The sequence below is a fragment of the Fusarium poae genome, chromosome 2, assembly GCF_019609905.1.
Source record: "Fusarium poae strain DAOMC 252244 chromosome 2, whole genome shotgun sequence".
NCBI lineage: Eukaryota > Fungi > Ascomycota > Sordariomycetes > Hypocreales > Nectriaceae > Fusarium > Fusarium poae.
In genome coordinates, this window is record NC_058400.1 from 8845867 (window position 1) to 8860420 (window position 14554).

General features: G+C 46.2%; 5 protein-coding genes across 5 annotated transcripts; 3 read left to right on the forward strand and 2 right to left on the reverse strand.

The window, feature by feature from the left end:
* Positions 1–335: 335 nt before the first annotated feature.
* Positions 336–2207, forward strand: FPOAC1_007009 (uncharacterized protein; the record flags this gene model as incomplete). Its single annotated transcript, XM_044851480.1, has 1 exon — positions 336–2207. The coding sequence occupies one exon, from the start codon at positions 336–338 to the stop codon at positions 2205–2207; it is 1872 nt and encodes a 623-aa protein (XP_044710192.1).
* Positions 2208–2354: 147 nt separating this feature from the next.
* On the reverse strand, positions 2355–6061 carry FPOAC1_007010 (uncharacterized protein; the record flags this gene model as incomplete). Its single annotated transcript, XM_044851481.1, has 4 exons — positions 2355–3034; positions 3086–4146; positions 4203–5022; positions 5071–6061. The coding sequence occupies 4 exons, from the start codon at positions 6059–6061 to the stop codon at positions 2355–2357; spliced, it is 3552 nt and encodes a 1183-aa protein (XP_044710193.1).
* Positions 6062–7124: 1063 nt separating this feature from the next.
* FPOAC1_007011 (uncharacterized protein) lies at positions 7125–9761 on the forward strand (the record flags this gene model as incomplete). The annotated part of the gene is made up of 1 exon (XM_044851482.1): positions 7125–9761. One exon carries the CDS (start codon positions 7125–7127, stop codon positions 9759–9761), a length of 2637 nt encoding a protein of 878 aa, XP_044710194.1.
* Positions 9762–10288: 527 nt separating this feature from the next.
* FPOAC1_007012 (uncharacterized protein) lies at positions 10289–12252 on the reverse strand (the record flags this gene model as incomplete). The annotated part of the gene is made up of 4 exons (XM_044851483.1): positions 10289–10315; positions 10375–10461; positions 10516–10587; positions 10876–12252. The coding sequence occupies 4 exons, from the start codon at positions 12250–12252 to the stop codon at positions 10289–10291; spliced, it is 1563 nt and encodes a 520-aa protein (XP_044710195.1).
* Positions 12253–13135: 883 nt separating this feature from the next.
* Positions 13136–14376, forward strand: FPOAC1_007013 (uncharacterized protein; the record flags this gene model as incomplete). Its single annotated transcript, XM_044851484.1, has 4 exons — positions 13136–13561; positions 13625–13712; positions 13778–14132; positions 14196–14376. The coding sequence occupies 4 exons, from the start codon at positions 13136–13138 to the stop codon at positions 14374–14376; spliced, it is 1050 nt and encodes a 349-aa protein (XP_044710196.1).
* Positions 14377–14554: the final 178 nt, after the last annotated feature.

The window sequence follows — 14554 nt, forward strand, 5'->3', positions numbered from 1 at the left end:
TAATAATTATAATTCTATAGAAATTGACTTTATTACTAGAGATAGTTATTTTAAATATTATTAGCGTTTTTATAATAATTTAATTTAATAGGTGCTTTACTAGTCTTTAGAAGTTAATTTAACTAGATAGTAGAAAATAACCCTTATAACAGCTCTAGACTTTCCTTCCTAGAGTCCCTTCCCAGAGTGCTCATTACTGGGTTGATGCCGAACATGAACTTATGGCAAAAGGTGAGTTGCCAGGTCATCACGTGTCTTCACAGCCTTCTACGCTGCCTACGCCTGAATCACCTTCCCTCCTTTCATAAACACCAACATCAACATAACGCGCCACCATGGCGCATATCGAGCTTGAAGATGCCCTTCGACCGACCGATGACATATTCAAGAAATTCTACGAAAAAGCCTACCAGACCTGGCACAAGTTACTGGTGGACGCTGCAGAAGATCACACTCTACCGCCAGAGTGCCTACAATGGGAACACCTTTTCCCTGACCATCCTGTCTTTCCTGTTGGCCTGGAACCAGATGCAACTGGTTTCTTGACGGCAAAGACTACATGGGTTTCCTCCCAAGGACATTGTGATATCCCCGCATTTGAGCAGTACTTTCAGCGTTCCATAGCGGGTGGCAGCGAACCAACGCCAATACTCCTTACAAATGACTCAGACCTATCCCTCTCGGAGTGGTTCGGACAGGGCGACAAACATCTCGCCATCTTAATGCTTGCTTGGACATACGCCTTATCCGCGCGGTGGGCGGAGATCATCCCCCGAGCATCACCTATGGAATACACTATGAGCCAAGCTCCTTGGATAGACAATTCAGACCCAAACAAACCTGTCGACGGTGGTGATATTGTGGTGTTTGATCTGGGGGAACTGACTTTTGAGGCAGCTCGATGGTGGGCGGCGATACTTGCCCCAGGAGAGGGTTGGAAAGTTTCCCTACCTCATGCAAAATGGCAAGTTCTTTCGCCTTGGAGTGTCACAACAAAATTCAACAATACCAAAGTCTTTCTCAGTGGTTGCATTGGCCCTATGGATCATTCTTCACCAACCGCGGCCTCCTTTGAAACGTCATTAAAGTATATTGATGAGTATACCGCACTCCACAACGCCGGCCAACAAAGTCGAGCAGGACTGGCTGCCGCGCTGCTTCTCCCAGTGGCGCGGTGGAATAGAAGAAACAAAATTACACTAAATGTACCTCGAGGACTACACAAGTCATTTCAACACACTGACACACCCAGACCCGCCCTGTTCGACAAACACTGCCTACGTCAGTTCGATAAACTCCTCACCTTAAGCATCAACTTTCACGGTGTCAAAGCTGTTCTAGGCAGCATCTTTTATCAGCCTGGAATACCAGCCAATGTCTGCGGTGCATGGTTGCAAGGTACCATGGCTGTACTAAAGTCGAAAGAAGTCAAGAAGCTACGGCACTTGTCGCGCATATTCTTTGATCGGAGCCCCCATATTTCGTTTCTATGGCTTGGAGCCATCATCACGGGCGCGCACAAGGACTTTGTACAGAGCGTCCACGGTCTCCTTGGTTTTAATAGGATCGACCTTCATGCAGCTGCCTGGACCGGCACTGTTGTTTCCTTCATCCAAGAGCCGGTGCATTCTAGGCATGGCAATTCAAAATTAATCTCGCAAGCAGACGAATGTCGTTTGATGTTTCTGTCCCAAGAACCACCTAAGGATCTTCTCCCAATCTACCCGTATCCCCCATTCGGAGAAACAGATATCAAAGACACCGATCTTGGTGTTCAGCTTCATGCACATTGTCCAGCTAAGCATCAACTGCAGTTTGTTTCTATCGCTTGGCTTTGCTCTGGAGGTAGAAAGGAAATACAGACAACAGGATTCACACCTCTAATATCTCACGATTACAGTATCATCAACAGCTATAAGAACGAGGGGGGAGCTTCTGAAGTAGACTACACCTGGTTGGATCGTGAAAGAGATCTCTCAGCTAAGGTCACTCGAAATCTCTTCCTCTGGATGCGGGATATGGATGGTTACACGGTTGCAGAGCGAGATATTCTTCGCCATGAATGGATTGACGCGTTCGGTTCAGACTCAGACGACGAAGTGAGCGCCGATCCCGAGGGAGATGGAAAGTCGACGATGGGCCAAGATGATGCTTGGGTTGGACGCTGGCTGGCAGATTCTATGACTAGACGTTGCAATTCACTATAAATGCATTTCTTTCTTGCTATGACACACCAGATTAAATATTGTAGCTGAGCTTTGATTAACAGCTGACACTACCCAGACAAAATAACTCAATCCAGATTCATTGTTTTGCCATAGACCCTTCGCAGATCTCCCACAACCAAGCTGCCTCTAGAGACGACGTCTTCTTTTTCGACTCCCAAAGTGTACCGATCTTGTCCGTTTTTTGGTCCGCTTTTCGGTCGGTGTCTCGATGTTGTGCGAAGCCAGTAACATTTGCACGATCCTCGGACTTTTCTTTGAGGCAATTTGCAACATTTTCTGGGAAACCACAGCTCCTCTATCTAACAACAATTTGACTGCTTCGGGGTCGTTCCGGGATACAGCGATGTGTAGAGGTTTTACGGAACGGGAGCTACTTGCGTTGACATTTGCCCCTCTGTCCAAGAGCAGTCTCATGATTTCCAAGCCGTTTTCCGATGATGTAGCAGCTCGAAGGGCGGTTCTATATTCGCCACTAGTCGCATTGACCTCTGCTCCTCTTTCCAATAGAACTTGAACGACATGAAAGAAGCCCTTCTCTGAAGCAGCATGTAAGGCAGTCCCATCCTTCCCGTTCGCATTGACATCTGCTCCTTTGTCCAAGAGAAGTTGAACGATTTCCAAGTGGCCCATGCTTGAAGCAGCATATAAGGCATTTTTAGACTCGCCGCCAGCATTGACGTCTGCTCCTTTGTCTAAGAGTAGTCGAACGATATTGAAGAATCCCTTCTGTAAAGCAATATATAAGGCATTCCCATAGTTACCAGTCACATTTACATCTACTCCTCTGTCCAAGAGGAGTTGAACGACTGCCAAGTGGTCCCTCCTTAAGGCAGTATGTAAGGGATTGCGATACTTACTGTCCGCATTGACATTTGCGCCCTTGTCCAAGAGAAGTTGTACCACTCCTAAATGGCCTCTCTCCGTGGCAGCCTGTAAGGCATTTCCATACCGACCACCAGTCGCATTAACGTCTGCTCCTCTGGTCAAGAGCAGCCGCACTACTCCTGAACGATTGCCAAAAAGAGACGCAGAAGCCGCCTGCAAGGCATAGCCATAAAGACCACCTTTTCTGTTTAAATCCGCTCCTTTATCCAAGAGTAACTGTACTATTTCCAAGTGACCTCGATATGAGGCAACCTTGAGAGCTAGACCATTTCGCGCGTTGATATCTGCTCCCTTGATTATTATATATCTTGCAGGAACCAGAAGTCCATGATGACAAACATAGGACAGCGCATCCTTTATAGAGTCTCTCTTGCAATCCTGTTCGTCCAAATCTTGACATCGATCAACTGCTCTCTCGTTTTGCAAAAATGTGTTTATGGCGGCTAGGCATTCTTCAGAGTCTCCAGCCGAAACAGCAAATTTCCGCCAATATGTTGCCGCATACGATTCCAAGGGGAATGCTTCACGATCATGAGTGGCATCAGTGGCGTCAGCGGCGTCAGTGGCATCAGTAAGATAAGCCAAGGACGTTCTGACTATGACAATGCTGGCCCTTTCAAGATTGAATTGTTCTTGTTGAAGAAGATATTCTTTGACAGAAAAATGAGCCAGACGAAGTATTTCCCATGTGTTCGTACATATCTCGGCTCTGACGATGGTCAACATGCCGGGACAGTATCTCAGAATGTCGTCACTTAAGGACAGCCGACCATTAGGATCAAAGCCTCGAGGTTCTTGATCTATCTCAGTAGCTATGATGTCAATAGCCTGAGCTAGGCTCAGAGGCCTTTTGGAGTGGACGAGAAATTGTAAGAGACGAATTGAATGGCTCTTGTATTCAGCGGGTATGTTCTCGAGCATGCGACGATATGTCTCATCCAGATCACGCGGCAAGGTCTTCAGAGCTAGCTTGATGTCTTTCGGGCTCAGACATCTGGCGAGACTGTTGAGTTGACATGATGCCCATCTAAACCTATAGAGAGTATTAGAATAGAATTTCACTCACATAGAAAAGTATTTCAAACTCACATGCCACTAGCTCCATCTCCCAAAAGATCTCGTATCTCATGCTGCAAGTCCTGAGATAATCCTTTCTTCACGAAATCTGGGTTGTTCTCGAGTTCAGCCTCGACATAACATCGGATGTCGGCGTTGACATTTCTCTCATCAAGTAAAATGCAATTGTCTTGGTCAATCAGGCTAGGTATCTCGTGTTGGAACTCGGCCTCTGGTCGACCAGTTAAGAGAGTTTGAGCTTTGTTGTTGTTGCGTGTCAAATCTCTTATCCAATGCAACAGCTCATCTCTTGTTGTGCATTCGTCGAGAGCATCGACGATGATAAATACATTTCCAGTGGCTGTTATCATCTCGCTAACCCAATTCGACAATGCATCTGTACGTGGTTGTATGCATCCTTTACTATGGAAAGTAAAAAGACGATCGAGCGTCTCCGCTGCTTCACTACTTGCGTGATAGAGCTGAACTGCCAGTGAGCGTACCAGGTCTTCCAGCTTTTGTTTTCTGCTGTCGTTGAAGTCGAAGAAGAATGCGATTGTGGTATAGTTATTGGCTGATTTCTGGAGGTGATCAAGGATTGTCCCACTCAGGATGGTCTTTCCGCACCCTGCTAGAGCATAGAGCCACAAGTGTCGGCGCGACCCGAGCTTCCATTCTTGAAAGGTAGAGCTTTTCAAAAGCCAGCTCCCAGTGCCTGGATGACGGCGTTGTCTTGCCATGTTGGCATTGGTAGAGAAATCTGACGGGGATAGCCACTCCTTGATTTTGGTAAAACGATTGTCAGATGCTAAATTCGACACAGCTTTTTTAGTTTCATTTCCTGTGCATTCAACTATTATAAGTCAGAATTGGAAGTGTCTGTTTCGATTGTGATACTAACTAGAGCTCAAAATTTCGTTGATAGGTTTCTCGGCCTCTACCTTGTTCAGGGGTATCTGTTTCAGCAGATCTTTTGCGTATGCAGCTGCCATCATTGCCGCAAATCCCTGACACTCTTTATTTTTATGCGAATCGGAGTAGTCGCATATACCGCGGACAACTAGAAAGGGGAAATGGTTCATAAGCCCCGCTGCCTCCATCTCAAAGCAGAGGACACCTTTCTTTGCTGCAAGGGCGTCGCGTGCCAATGCATCCTTCATCAAGCTATTTGAAGAAGCTATAAGACCATAGTGTATAGTCGGATCATCTTCGTATTCTCCACGGTCGGGTCGCGGTACCAAGGTAGATGGATCATTGCCACAGACTTTCGCGCAGTTTGACTCATCATCTTTGGGATGCACCTTTGAGGCATCGTAGAGTCGATCAGTACTCGGTTCAGGTCGTTGCAAGTCCTTTCGAAGTCTCGGGTTCTCTTCCAGGATGTCGTTAATATGCGTATTAAGCTGATGACCCTTTCGCTTGTAGTCTGTTAAAAGTCCGTGAACAGCTGTCCGTATAACAGTGGGCGGCTGGTTTAGAAACCCCATAGTCTGGAATTCCTGACCTTGCAAGGTCTTTCCAAAGTCATACTGAAACACAGCGCCTTCACCATTACTGGATATACCAACAACCACGTCTCCAAGACGGATATCATGCTTGCTAGTTGGTGCGCCGCCGCCGATGCCGACCATCAGACCAATCCTGACGTTAGGGAAGCTATGAAGCATGTCTTTGGCAACGCCTGTAGCTGAAGATATTCCGTATTCACCGAGTGGAAGTACTGCAATAACAACATTGTGTCTTCCAATCCTGCCCAGTGTGTAGTCATTACTGTCGTTGACAGACACGGACTCTGGTGGGTCGTGCTCCTCGTCCAGAAACAGTTGCGCAGCGAGGTATTCGGTTGCAATAGCACAGATCCAACCGACCGTGTAGATTCGGGGATCTGACATTGCGAAAATTGGCGAAGAGCTCAAGCTCTAGTGTAGAAAAGATAAATTGTTACGAGCTGCTATGTGGTGTGTTATAGAGAGAGGTCAGATGCTTGCAAAAGCCGACATTGGTTAAAAGGATAAGGAAGAGAGATTATAGCCTCCAGTAACAATGGTTCTCCTGTGACTGAAATTATCAGTTCACTTACAGTCTGCCTTCCAAGGCAACTGCAGATTATCCTGCCCTTTGTCCGGTGTTTGGACAATTCACCTTTGTCTCCGTAGGCAATGGCGAACCATGATCAAATTCCCCTTTGATTCAAATATGTGATGTGTATGCTTCTAAATAAACAAACATGAGAGTTTCTGGTGGTCAAATCTAATCGATGGCTTCTTGGTGATGACAGTTTTTGATCACTCTGTAGCCATGACCACTGATTACAAGGTTCTCGAAGGACGATCTAGACACAGTATATTAGTACGTATCATCTCCTAACCATTTTTGTTTGATGTATGAAATGAATGTCGACCAAGGCCACCATCCTTAATACACATACGACCGACATATCGTCTACAGCTTCGCGTTTAGAACATACCCTGTACCGCGTTATAGTCAAGCCAGATCAGAGCTATCCTGATGGATGAAAAGTGGAGTACCCTCTTTTCAATTTAACTAGCGTTCAGAAAATGGCATTAAAACTGGCTGCTGAATAGCGCAGTTTCTTAGGAATAGAAACGATATCAACAGCATGACTCCCAGTCTGTCTGCAAAAAAGCACATCCGACCGACGTCAGATGAAGTTCCATAATGTGGGCTGAGTTAGGGACTTGATTAGCGCAAAGATCATCGCTCTATTCTCAACCTAGATTAGTGGCCAGGGTCCAGACTTGTTCCTGCAGGGATGCAACCAAAAGAGGCTGTCAATAGTTATCAATAGTACCATCAAGTTGTAAATGGTTTGAGAAAGCTGAATCGGTCGAGAATCTAACGGAGTCAGGGGTCCATCTGTAGATAAGTAACCGAAAATGTTTTGTTACTTTCGAAATCATTCCATCTTCTCGTTTGACTGACAATCTTTTCACGATGCAGTCCAAGATTGGCTTCTTAGCCTTGACCCTTGCTAACCTTGTTGTTGCTGGTCCCTGCAAGCCCAGTCGACCAACCACAGTGAGCAGCGTCTCTCTTGTAACCTCTGTTACTACCGCCGATATTTCCGAACTCTCAACCGATGTTCTAAACAGCCAGACAACGACAGACACTCTCTCAGTCGAATTATCCACCACGACCAGTGAGAATAAAGACTCTACCGATGTTTCGAGTAGCCAAACCATCGTTGACAGAGATTCTGTCACAATCTCGGGTCCAACCAGCGACATCACAAGTCCAACTTTGACCTTCCCCCAATCATCGACTACAACTGAAGAAGAGGTCATCATCACCACCCTCTCCAACTCTCTCGCAGGTGGTTCTTTTGCTAGCCGCGATCCCGATAGTCCAAGCGGTCTTAAAGACTTTGGTGCAACTGGAAATGCCGAATTCCATTCAGGAGGATGTTACAAAGGAGACGGTAGCCCCGATGATGGTTGCGCTGCTCTGACTGCTGGTGGAAGCCCAGATGGCAAAAGAAGCTTTTTTGGCAGATTTGCAAGTATCTACCAGGTCATCAAGGCAGCACCACGCAAGAAGTACACTATTCAGTTTTTATACCTTGTCACCTCAACCGGCGGTTCTCAGGACTGTGTCGTGAGTGCGACATTTGGTAACAGAAAGTTCTTTTCTTTACCTGCTACTAGTCCTGGAGGCACAACAGTCAATTGGGCTAGAGTTCTTGAGCAAGTCGAGACAATCGGCCAGGACCCTGCCTTTGATATCTCATTGGAATGCACTGGTCCTGGTTATTCTTCAATCTTGGTTGACTCTATCTTCATCTCGGATAAAGTTACTCCTGAGACTATTGGTAACTACCATCTTCAGTTTGATTCGTATACTGAACCGGAGACTACTACTACGTCGTACCAAGAGACCAGCCAAACAGCACATACTGGAGCTTCTTCAACAGTCGGTATCACAGCCACTGGATCTGATGCTGTAGCATCTGATACTACTGTCTCCTCTCAGACCACCTTCCAAGGTGATAAAACGACTTTATCTTCTGAAGCCACAGCAACGTCCAAGTGCGCAGTGGAATGCGATCTCATCGATGATTTTCAGAACAACAACATGTGCGACCTCGTCGGCGTCTTTGTCAAGACCGATGCCATCTACGGATTCCCTGGTGACGACAATTATGCAACTCAGTACCGCTCAAAGTCCATCACAGAATGTGCTGACTTCTGCAAGAGAGACATGCCAGGTTGCAAGTCAGTTGGGTTTCAGAAATTGTCCGGCAGATGTTTCTTCTCCAACACGGTTGTTACTCAAGACGATATCACTGATGGACGTGATAGCCAGATGGCTGATTGGTATAATATCGAGGGATGCTTTACTTGTCATGTCAGTGGCTGTGAGTCTGGCACACTTGCACCTGAGATCCCTTCCACCACTGAAGTTCCAGTGATCTCTCACACCACAACAACCACTCAGCCCACACAATCTGTCTGCAAGTCCACATGTGAGAGGATCCAAGACTTGTCTGAACATGAGGATTGGAACTGTGGTCGTCTCTATGGACATGCCAGCGATGGAGTCTACACATTGCCAGGTGATGAGGAGCCCGATTGGAGTAATCACCGCTTCGACAACGTGGCACAATGCGCCGAAGTTTGCAGAACTTTGCCCGGTTGTATTTATACTGGATATCAGTTCGCTTCTCAAAGGTGTTTCTTCTCCAACAGAGAGATTACCGAAGTCGAACAAGCGGGCGACAGTCAATCCGCTGATTGGAACGAGTTGAAGTGTTTGGCTTGTTCAGGCTGCGGGTTAGATGAGAGTACTACATCTCAGGCCCCTACATCCGAGGTTGCAATCCAGTCATCTACATCAAAGACACCTACTAGTTTAGTCACCACTACCAAAGCCCCTCAGGCAACCGGCGCTTGTCATAACAATCACGGCGAAGTTTGCGAGATCAGTTCGTCAGGTGTTGACAACACCCCATACGTCTGCATAACAGGTGGTATCTTCTCAGGTCCAAGTTGGACAGAACCTCGTTCCAAATATCCTTTGCAGGAAAGCCAGAAACAATGCGCAGCTATCTGCGACACCCTCGAGGACTGTGAAACCTCTGCATTCTGGGGCTCCGAAAACCACTGTATCTTCACATCCACAAAGATTACATCTTCTGATCTTGAAGAGCCTGATCCAAACCTTGATGATCCTAGCTTCGACCCGAAAAGCGCTGCGTGGAGCCATAAATCGTGTTGGACATGTCCAACCTGCGTTCCCAACAATAGTCCTCTTCCCAAGAGTCCCACGTGTAACTATAAGCAAGGCGACTCATGTACACGTTTGATGACTGCCACCGGTGTTTGCAACGCGTCCGGGTGGTTGTCGACAGGATATCGCGCTATGGCTTCTGAGTGGTACCCTGATCAGAGCTCAAGTGCCAAGTGTGCTGCTATTTGTCGAGCGAACAGTCGCTGCAAGGGATCGAGTCACATAGGTGGTCAATGCTATATTGCTGATGATGCTCTTACGCCAGGGGCTGTTGTTACCAGGCCGAATATCAACCATGTATGGGATGAGCCGTCTTGCTGGGATTGTCCTGGCTGTCATACTTAGGTGGCTTTGATATGTTGCCATTAGTTAATTAGAGTAGTAATACTTAATTATATCTTAATTATGCTACAGTGCTCACATAGTCCTGTGTTGTTTAGAGGATCGTCACGCGTAACTCTGTTATATAGTAACCAGAACAGTCAACAATCGCGTAATAAACGGGCACATCACCATCGAAAAGTTGCTCTTCACCAAGAACAAAGAATGCATCGAATGTACAGATTTGGGGGCCATAAATACAGCAAAACTTGCTCTAGTATTCGCGTTTCTTATTGACATAGGGGGTATAATATAATATGATGTGTTCAGGTCTATCTACATCACGGCTTTCCTTCTCTCAAGTTGATTCATGCGTCTATGTCAAAAGCCTTTCCTTAAATGTTCTCATCTGTTTCATCAAATCACTGGACTTGATAAGTTCAAACCGATGGTTAAACGTGCCCAGAGGCTTTGTTGTAGTCCAAGCTCTGTACAGAAACTTATGATCATCTTTCTTCGTGGAGCCAAATGTGTCCATGTGTATGATATGTTTAGCCTCCAATATGCTTAAGATCGGCCTGGACCAATCAGAAAAGTGATCATGTTCAATGTCATGTCCTGCTGCGTAACGTGTCACGACTACCCGAATGGGAATGTCTGCTTGGACTACCTCCCCGGATGAGCGACCGTTTATGTTTACAACATCACGAAGCTGAACAATGTACTGTGTCTGCGTCAGTTTGTGTTATAGTCAGAATATGGGCAGACCTTGACATACCTCCATCATGGTCCCTACGACCCTTTTCCCTGCTACTTCTCTTGCCTCTTCGGTGAGCGCTTCCGTCAGTACCTGTTTTCGACGTACTGTTAGAGGAGGAATGTTGAAATTATTGACTGCCCCCGTTCTTTCGAGAAAGCTGAGCCATTCTGTGCTGGCTCCCGCAAAGTGAATATGTACACGAACGCTTTTCCAAGTCCCCTCCCCGAGTTTCTTTTCGGCATAGGCGATTGCATCATGTATCAGCGTCCACGTCTCTAAACAATATTTGTGCAGAGGCGTCACATGCACCGCCAGAATAAATTTCATCACTGGTTTTGTCGCCCAGAATGTTGGTCTAAGGCAATACCTTTCACCAACCATTTCCTTTGGTGGGCATGTCACAAAGGTAAATCTTGTGTGGGTGAATTCGTCGTGGTCGGTACGAGGAACAAGCTTCAGAATCGTCTCTGGAACAGGCAACTCGAGGATACAGTTGCCCATAAAGACTGTGATACCATATGCGATTCTATACACCCACTCGGGTGATAGGTCTTCCAATTGTTCTCTTGGTTCTTGTTCTTCAGGCTTGTCAACAAGTCGGGATGACCCGGTTAAAGACGTATCGCTGCTTGGCCTTGATTGTGAGAAGACCTTTTCAGTGTCTTGTCCTTTACCAAGTATAGTAATTAATCTCTCATATCTTCTATGATCATCAACGGTTTGTATTCTCCTGAGACGCGGAGATATTATTTGTGTAGGTTTCTGGGCCGGAGGTGGTTTGACATCGGGTTGCGGCCTTTGAAAGTGTAACAAAGGTTCCTGTTGAGTCAAACTCGGCGTGGGCCCTATTTCCTTGGCTGGTGCTTGCGCAGTCTCGATATCAGCGGTGCCTACCAAAGACTTCCGTTTGACCATTCTAGCAAAAGGTGGCTCTCGGGGAAGATCCGCATCGTCTTTCTTTTCAGAGATGACCGCATCGTAGGTTGCAGGTGTTGACTGAGAGCCTTGACTGGCCTTGACTGTGTCCTCGTTCTCTGTGTTCTGAATAGAAATGTCCACCTGGTTTGATATATATGAACTCTCTTCATCCTCATCGATGAATGAAAGGGCTTTAGAGCTTGCGCGGTCACTGAAGCCACCATCAACATCTAAAGTTGATTCTGTATAAGTTGCCATATCTTCAAGAAATTTCTGTAGGATATAGTCATTCGGTGCAGCAGCCGTTACTGGCAGTCGGGCTTGAAGCCGTGCGATCTCTTCAAGAATCTGAGATGTATCGTCTTTAATAGCAGCTGTGTCGTTGCGAATCTCTGTAGTATCGGCCTTGATATCTTTGGTGACAGACAAAGTGAGCATATCAAGTGCCAGCTCCAGTGCCGACTTATGAGCTTCGAGACTGGATCTCAACTTTTCCATGTCGCCTTGACCATTAAGCACCCACGCGGCCTTGTTTCTGACCTTTCCATCTCCATATTTCGTTATACAAGTTTGAACTTCGACAACAACCGAGTTACAATTTGTAACAATACCAGAAACATGGCGCTGGATTGTCTCTGGGAATGGCTTTGTGTCGTCTTTCGCGTCCTCTTCGATGAGCTCAAGAACTGTTTGGAGAGAATGCAACTCGCGCGATACGCGGTCCAAATCGCTGCGGGCTTCTCTACAGCTTCGCACAAATGAAGTAATAGATAGAGTCAAGCTTCCGATGGTTGTTATGAGACTGGCGCATCCAGTCGCGATTGACAGAGGATCCATTGTAAGGATTGAGTTGAGGGAAGATGGAATGTCAGCCCAGAGGTGAAGTCCCATTCAGCCAGTCTGCCTTATTGGTCATGCATTTGCGGCTGAGTCTAGACCCAACACTATTGGTTGCCGGTTCCTTACGAACTAGGGTTAGCACCATGATACTTTTATGTCGGAAGTCAGAAACTCTTGGGACTTTGATCGAGCCGATGTCAGTCTTCTCGGGATCAACATATGCTTGTCTGCTAAGCAATTAAATAGACCTCATTCTTTGTAGGTTCATGAGTTATCGACCATCCAATCAAAAACAAGTATTATTCATATCGATCTTGCTGTCATTAGTAAGTTTGCTCTAGCCGGGGTTGCCGGAATACTGGGGCTTGAGTCAAGGTAGTTAGACAGATCTATGAGAAATGGGACTAGTAATTTACTATGTACTGCCCATCTCCCAACCTATTTCTGACTTCTGATATTTGTCTTTACTCCCGTTTCCTTCCCTTCCATATCCTATTGTTTTCTACGCTGTTAGATAGTTATATTAAGAACTAAATCTTATTTATCTACTCAATTCATGTTCTTTACGGTAACAGATATAAAATTCCAAATTTAAGTTTTTGCTATATCAGCATTAGGGATTCTAGCGTTTACTGGACATTGCAAATCCCTTCGATTTTCCTTTTTGGTTGTTTAATAATCTCGACGTCATATAACGTTGATGTCTTCGATAGCTTCGTAATAGTCAGTCAAGCACGGGCGGCTCGGACTCGACTTTTTGTCTCTTTGTTTGTATATATTCATTATATAAAGCAATCATTCCTTACTCAATTTTCACTCTCAATATTCCACAAGTCTGCCCTGACCACTATCCATTCTTCTTTAACAATTCTTCATCCAAATGTCTATCCCTGAGACTTACAAAGCGTTCAGACGCACCACTGGTGATATTCCCAGGACCATCAGCCCAACCACGGAAAAGCTGCCACGACAGCTCGGGCCCCACGATGTCCTCCTCAAGATCCATGCCGTCTCCCTCAACTTCCGTGATGTTGCCATGATCAATGGACGCTACCCAGCTGAGGTGATTGATCGTGGTATTCCGTGTTCTGATGCAGCTGCTGAGGTAGCTGCAATCGGCAATGCGGTAAAAGACTTTGCCATTAGCGACCATGTCTCTGTCATATTTAATCTCGGTCGTCTAACTGATAACGATGACTCGCCGTCTCAAGGGCTGGGCGGTGATATTGATGGTGTTCTCCGCGAGTACGCCATTTTTGAGGACAAGTACATCGTTAAGATACCCAAGCACCTATCATGGGAAGAGGTTTGTCATACTTCCCAAACCCCATATCTTGAGCGATTTTACTTATAGTCTGTGGAACCATAGGCAGCTACTATTACATGCGCTGGCGTGACGGCTTGGACCTCTTTGGATGGCCTCAAAACAGAGAACCCAAGAAGTGCCCTTCTGCAAGGTTCGTCCGCTGTATTTGCAAGCCGGTCGATTATGATGGATATTAGGTACTAACTATATAATTAGGTACTGGAGGCGTCAGTATGTTTGCTCTACTCATCTGCCTCGCTGCGGGTATTCAACCCATCATTACATCTTCGTCAGAAAAGAAGCTTGAAGAAATTCGAAAGCTGAGCGCTGATGTCCGTACCATGAACTACAAAACCATCCCCGACCAAGCCTCGGAAGTCCAGCGTCTCACTAACGGCAAAGGCGTTGACTTTGTTATCAATAATACTGGGCCAGGATCCATTCCGGAGGATATTAGCTTCTTACGGCGACGAGGCGGTCTCGTGTCCCTCGTTGGATTCTTGGCTGGTACCAATGGTGACTGGGATCCAAGTGCCATCATGGGATTGATGCAAAAGAGCGCGAGAATCAAGTGAGTGATCATATCCGCAAGGCCTATCGGTCAAAGGTCTTTTACTAACAACGAGTCTGTTAGGGGCATTGCTGTGGGCTCAAAGGGTGACTACGAGAACCTGAATCAATTTCTGTCAGATAAGAATGTGTCCCTCGCTCCGCTCGTCGATCGAGTCTTCTCATTTGACGAATCAGCGGCTGCTTTTGACTACCTGTACTCAGGAAGTCATACTGGTAAGGTCATCATCAAGGTGCAGGACTAAATATGTCTTTACTTGGAAATAGCGTCTTATTTTCAACAGGGGAAGCAATGAGTCAAAGACAGAATATAGTTTTCAATTACAGAAACATCTACCACATACGACCATACCTATCAGAGAACTCGGGATCCCGTCCGCTCTCCCATAGATAAGCTGGTAAGGGGCGGATTAGTAGTTGGGT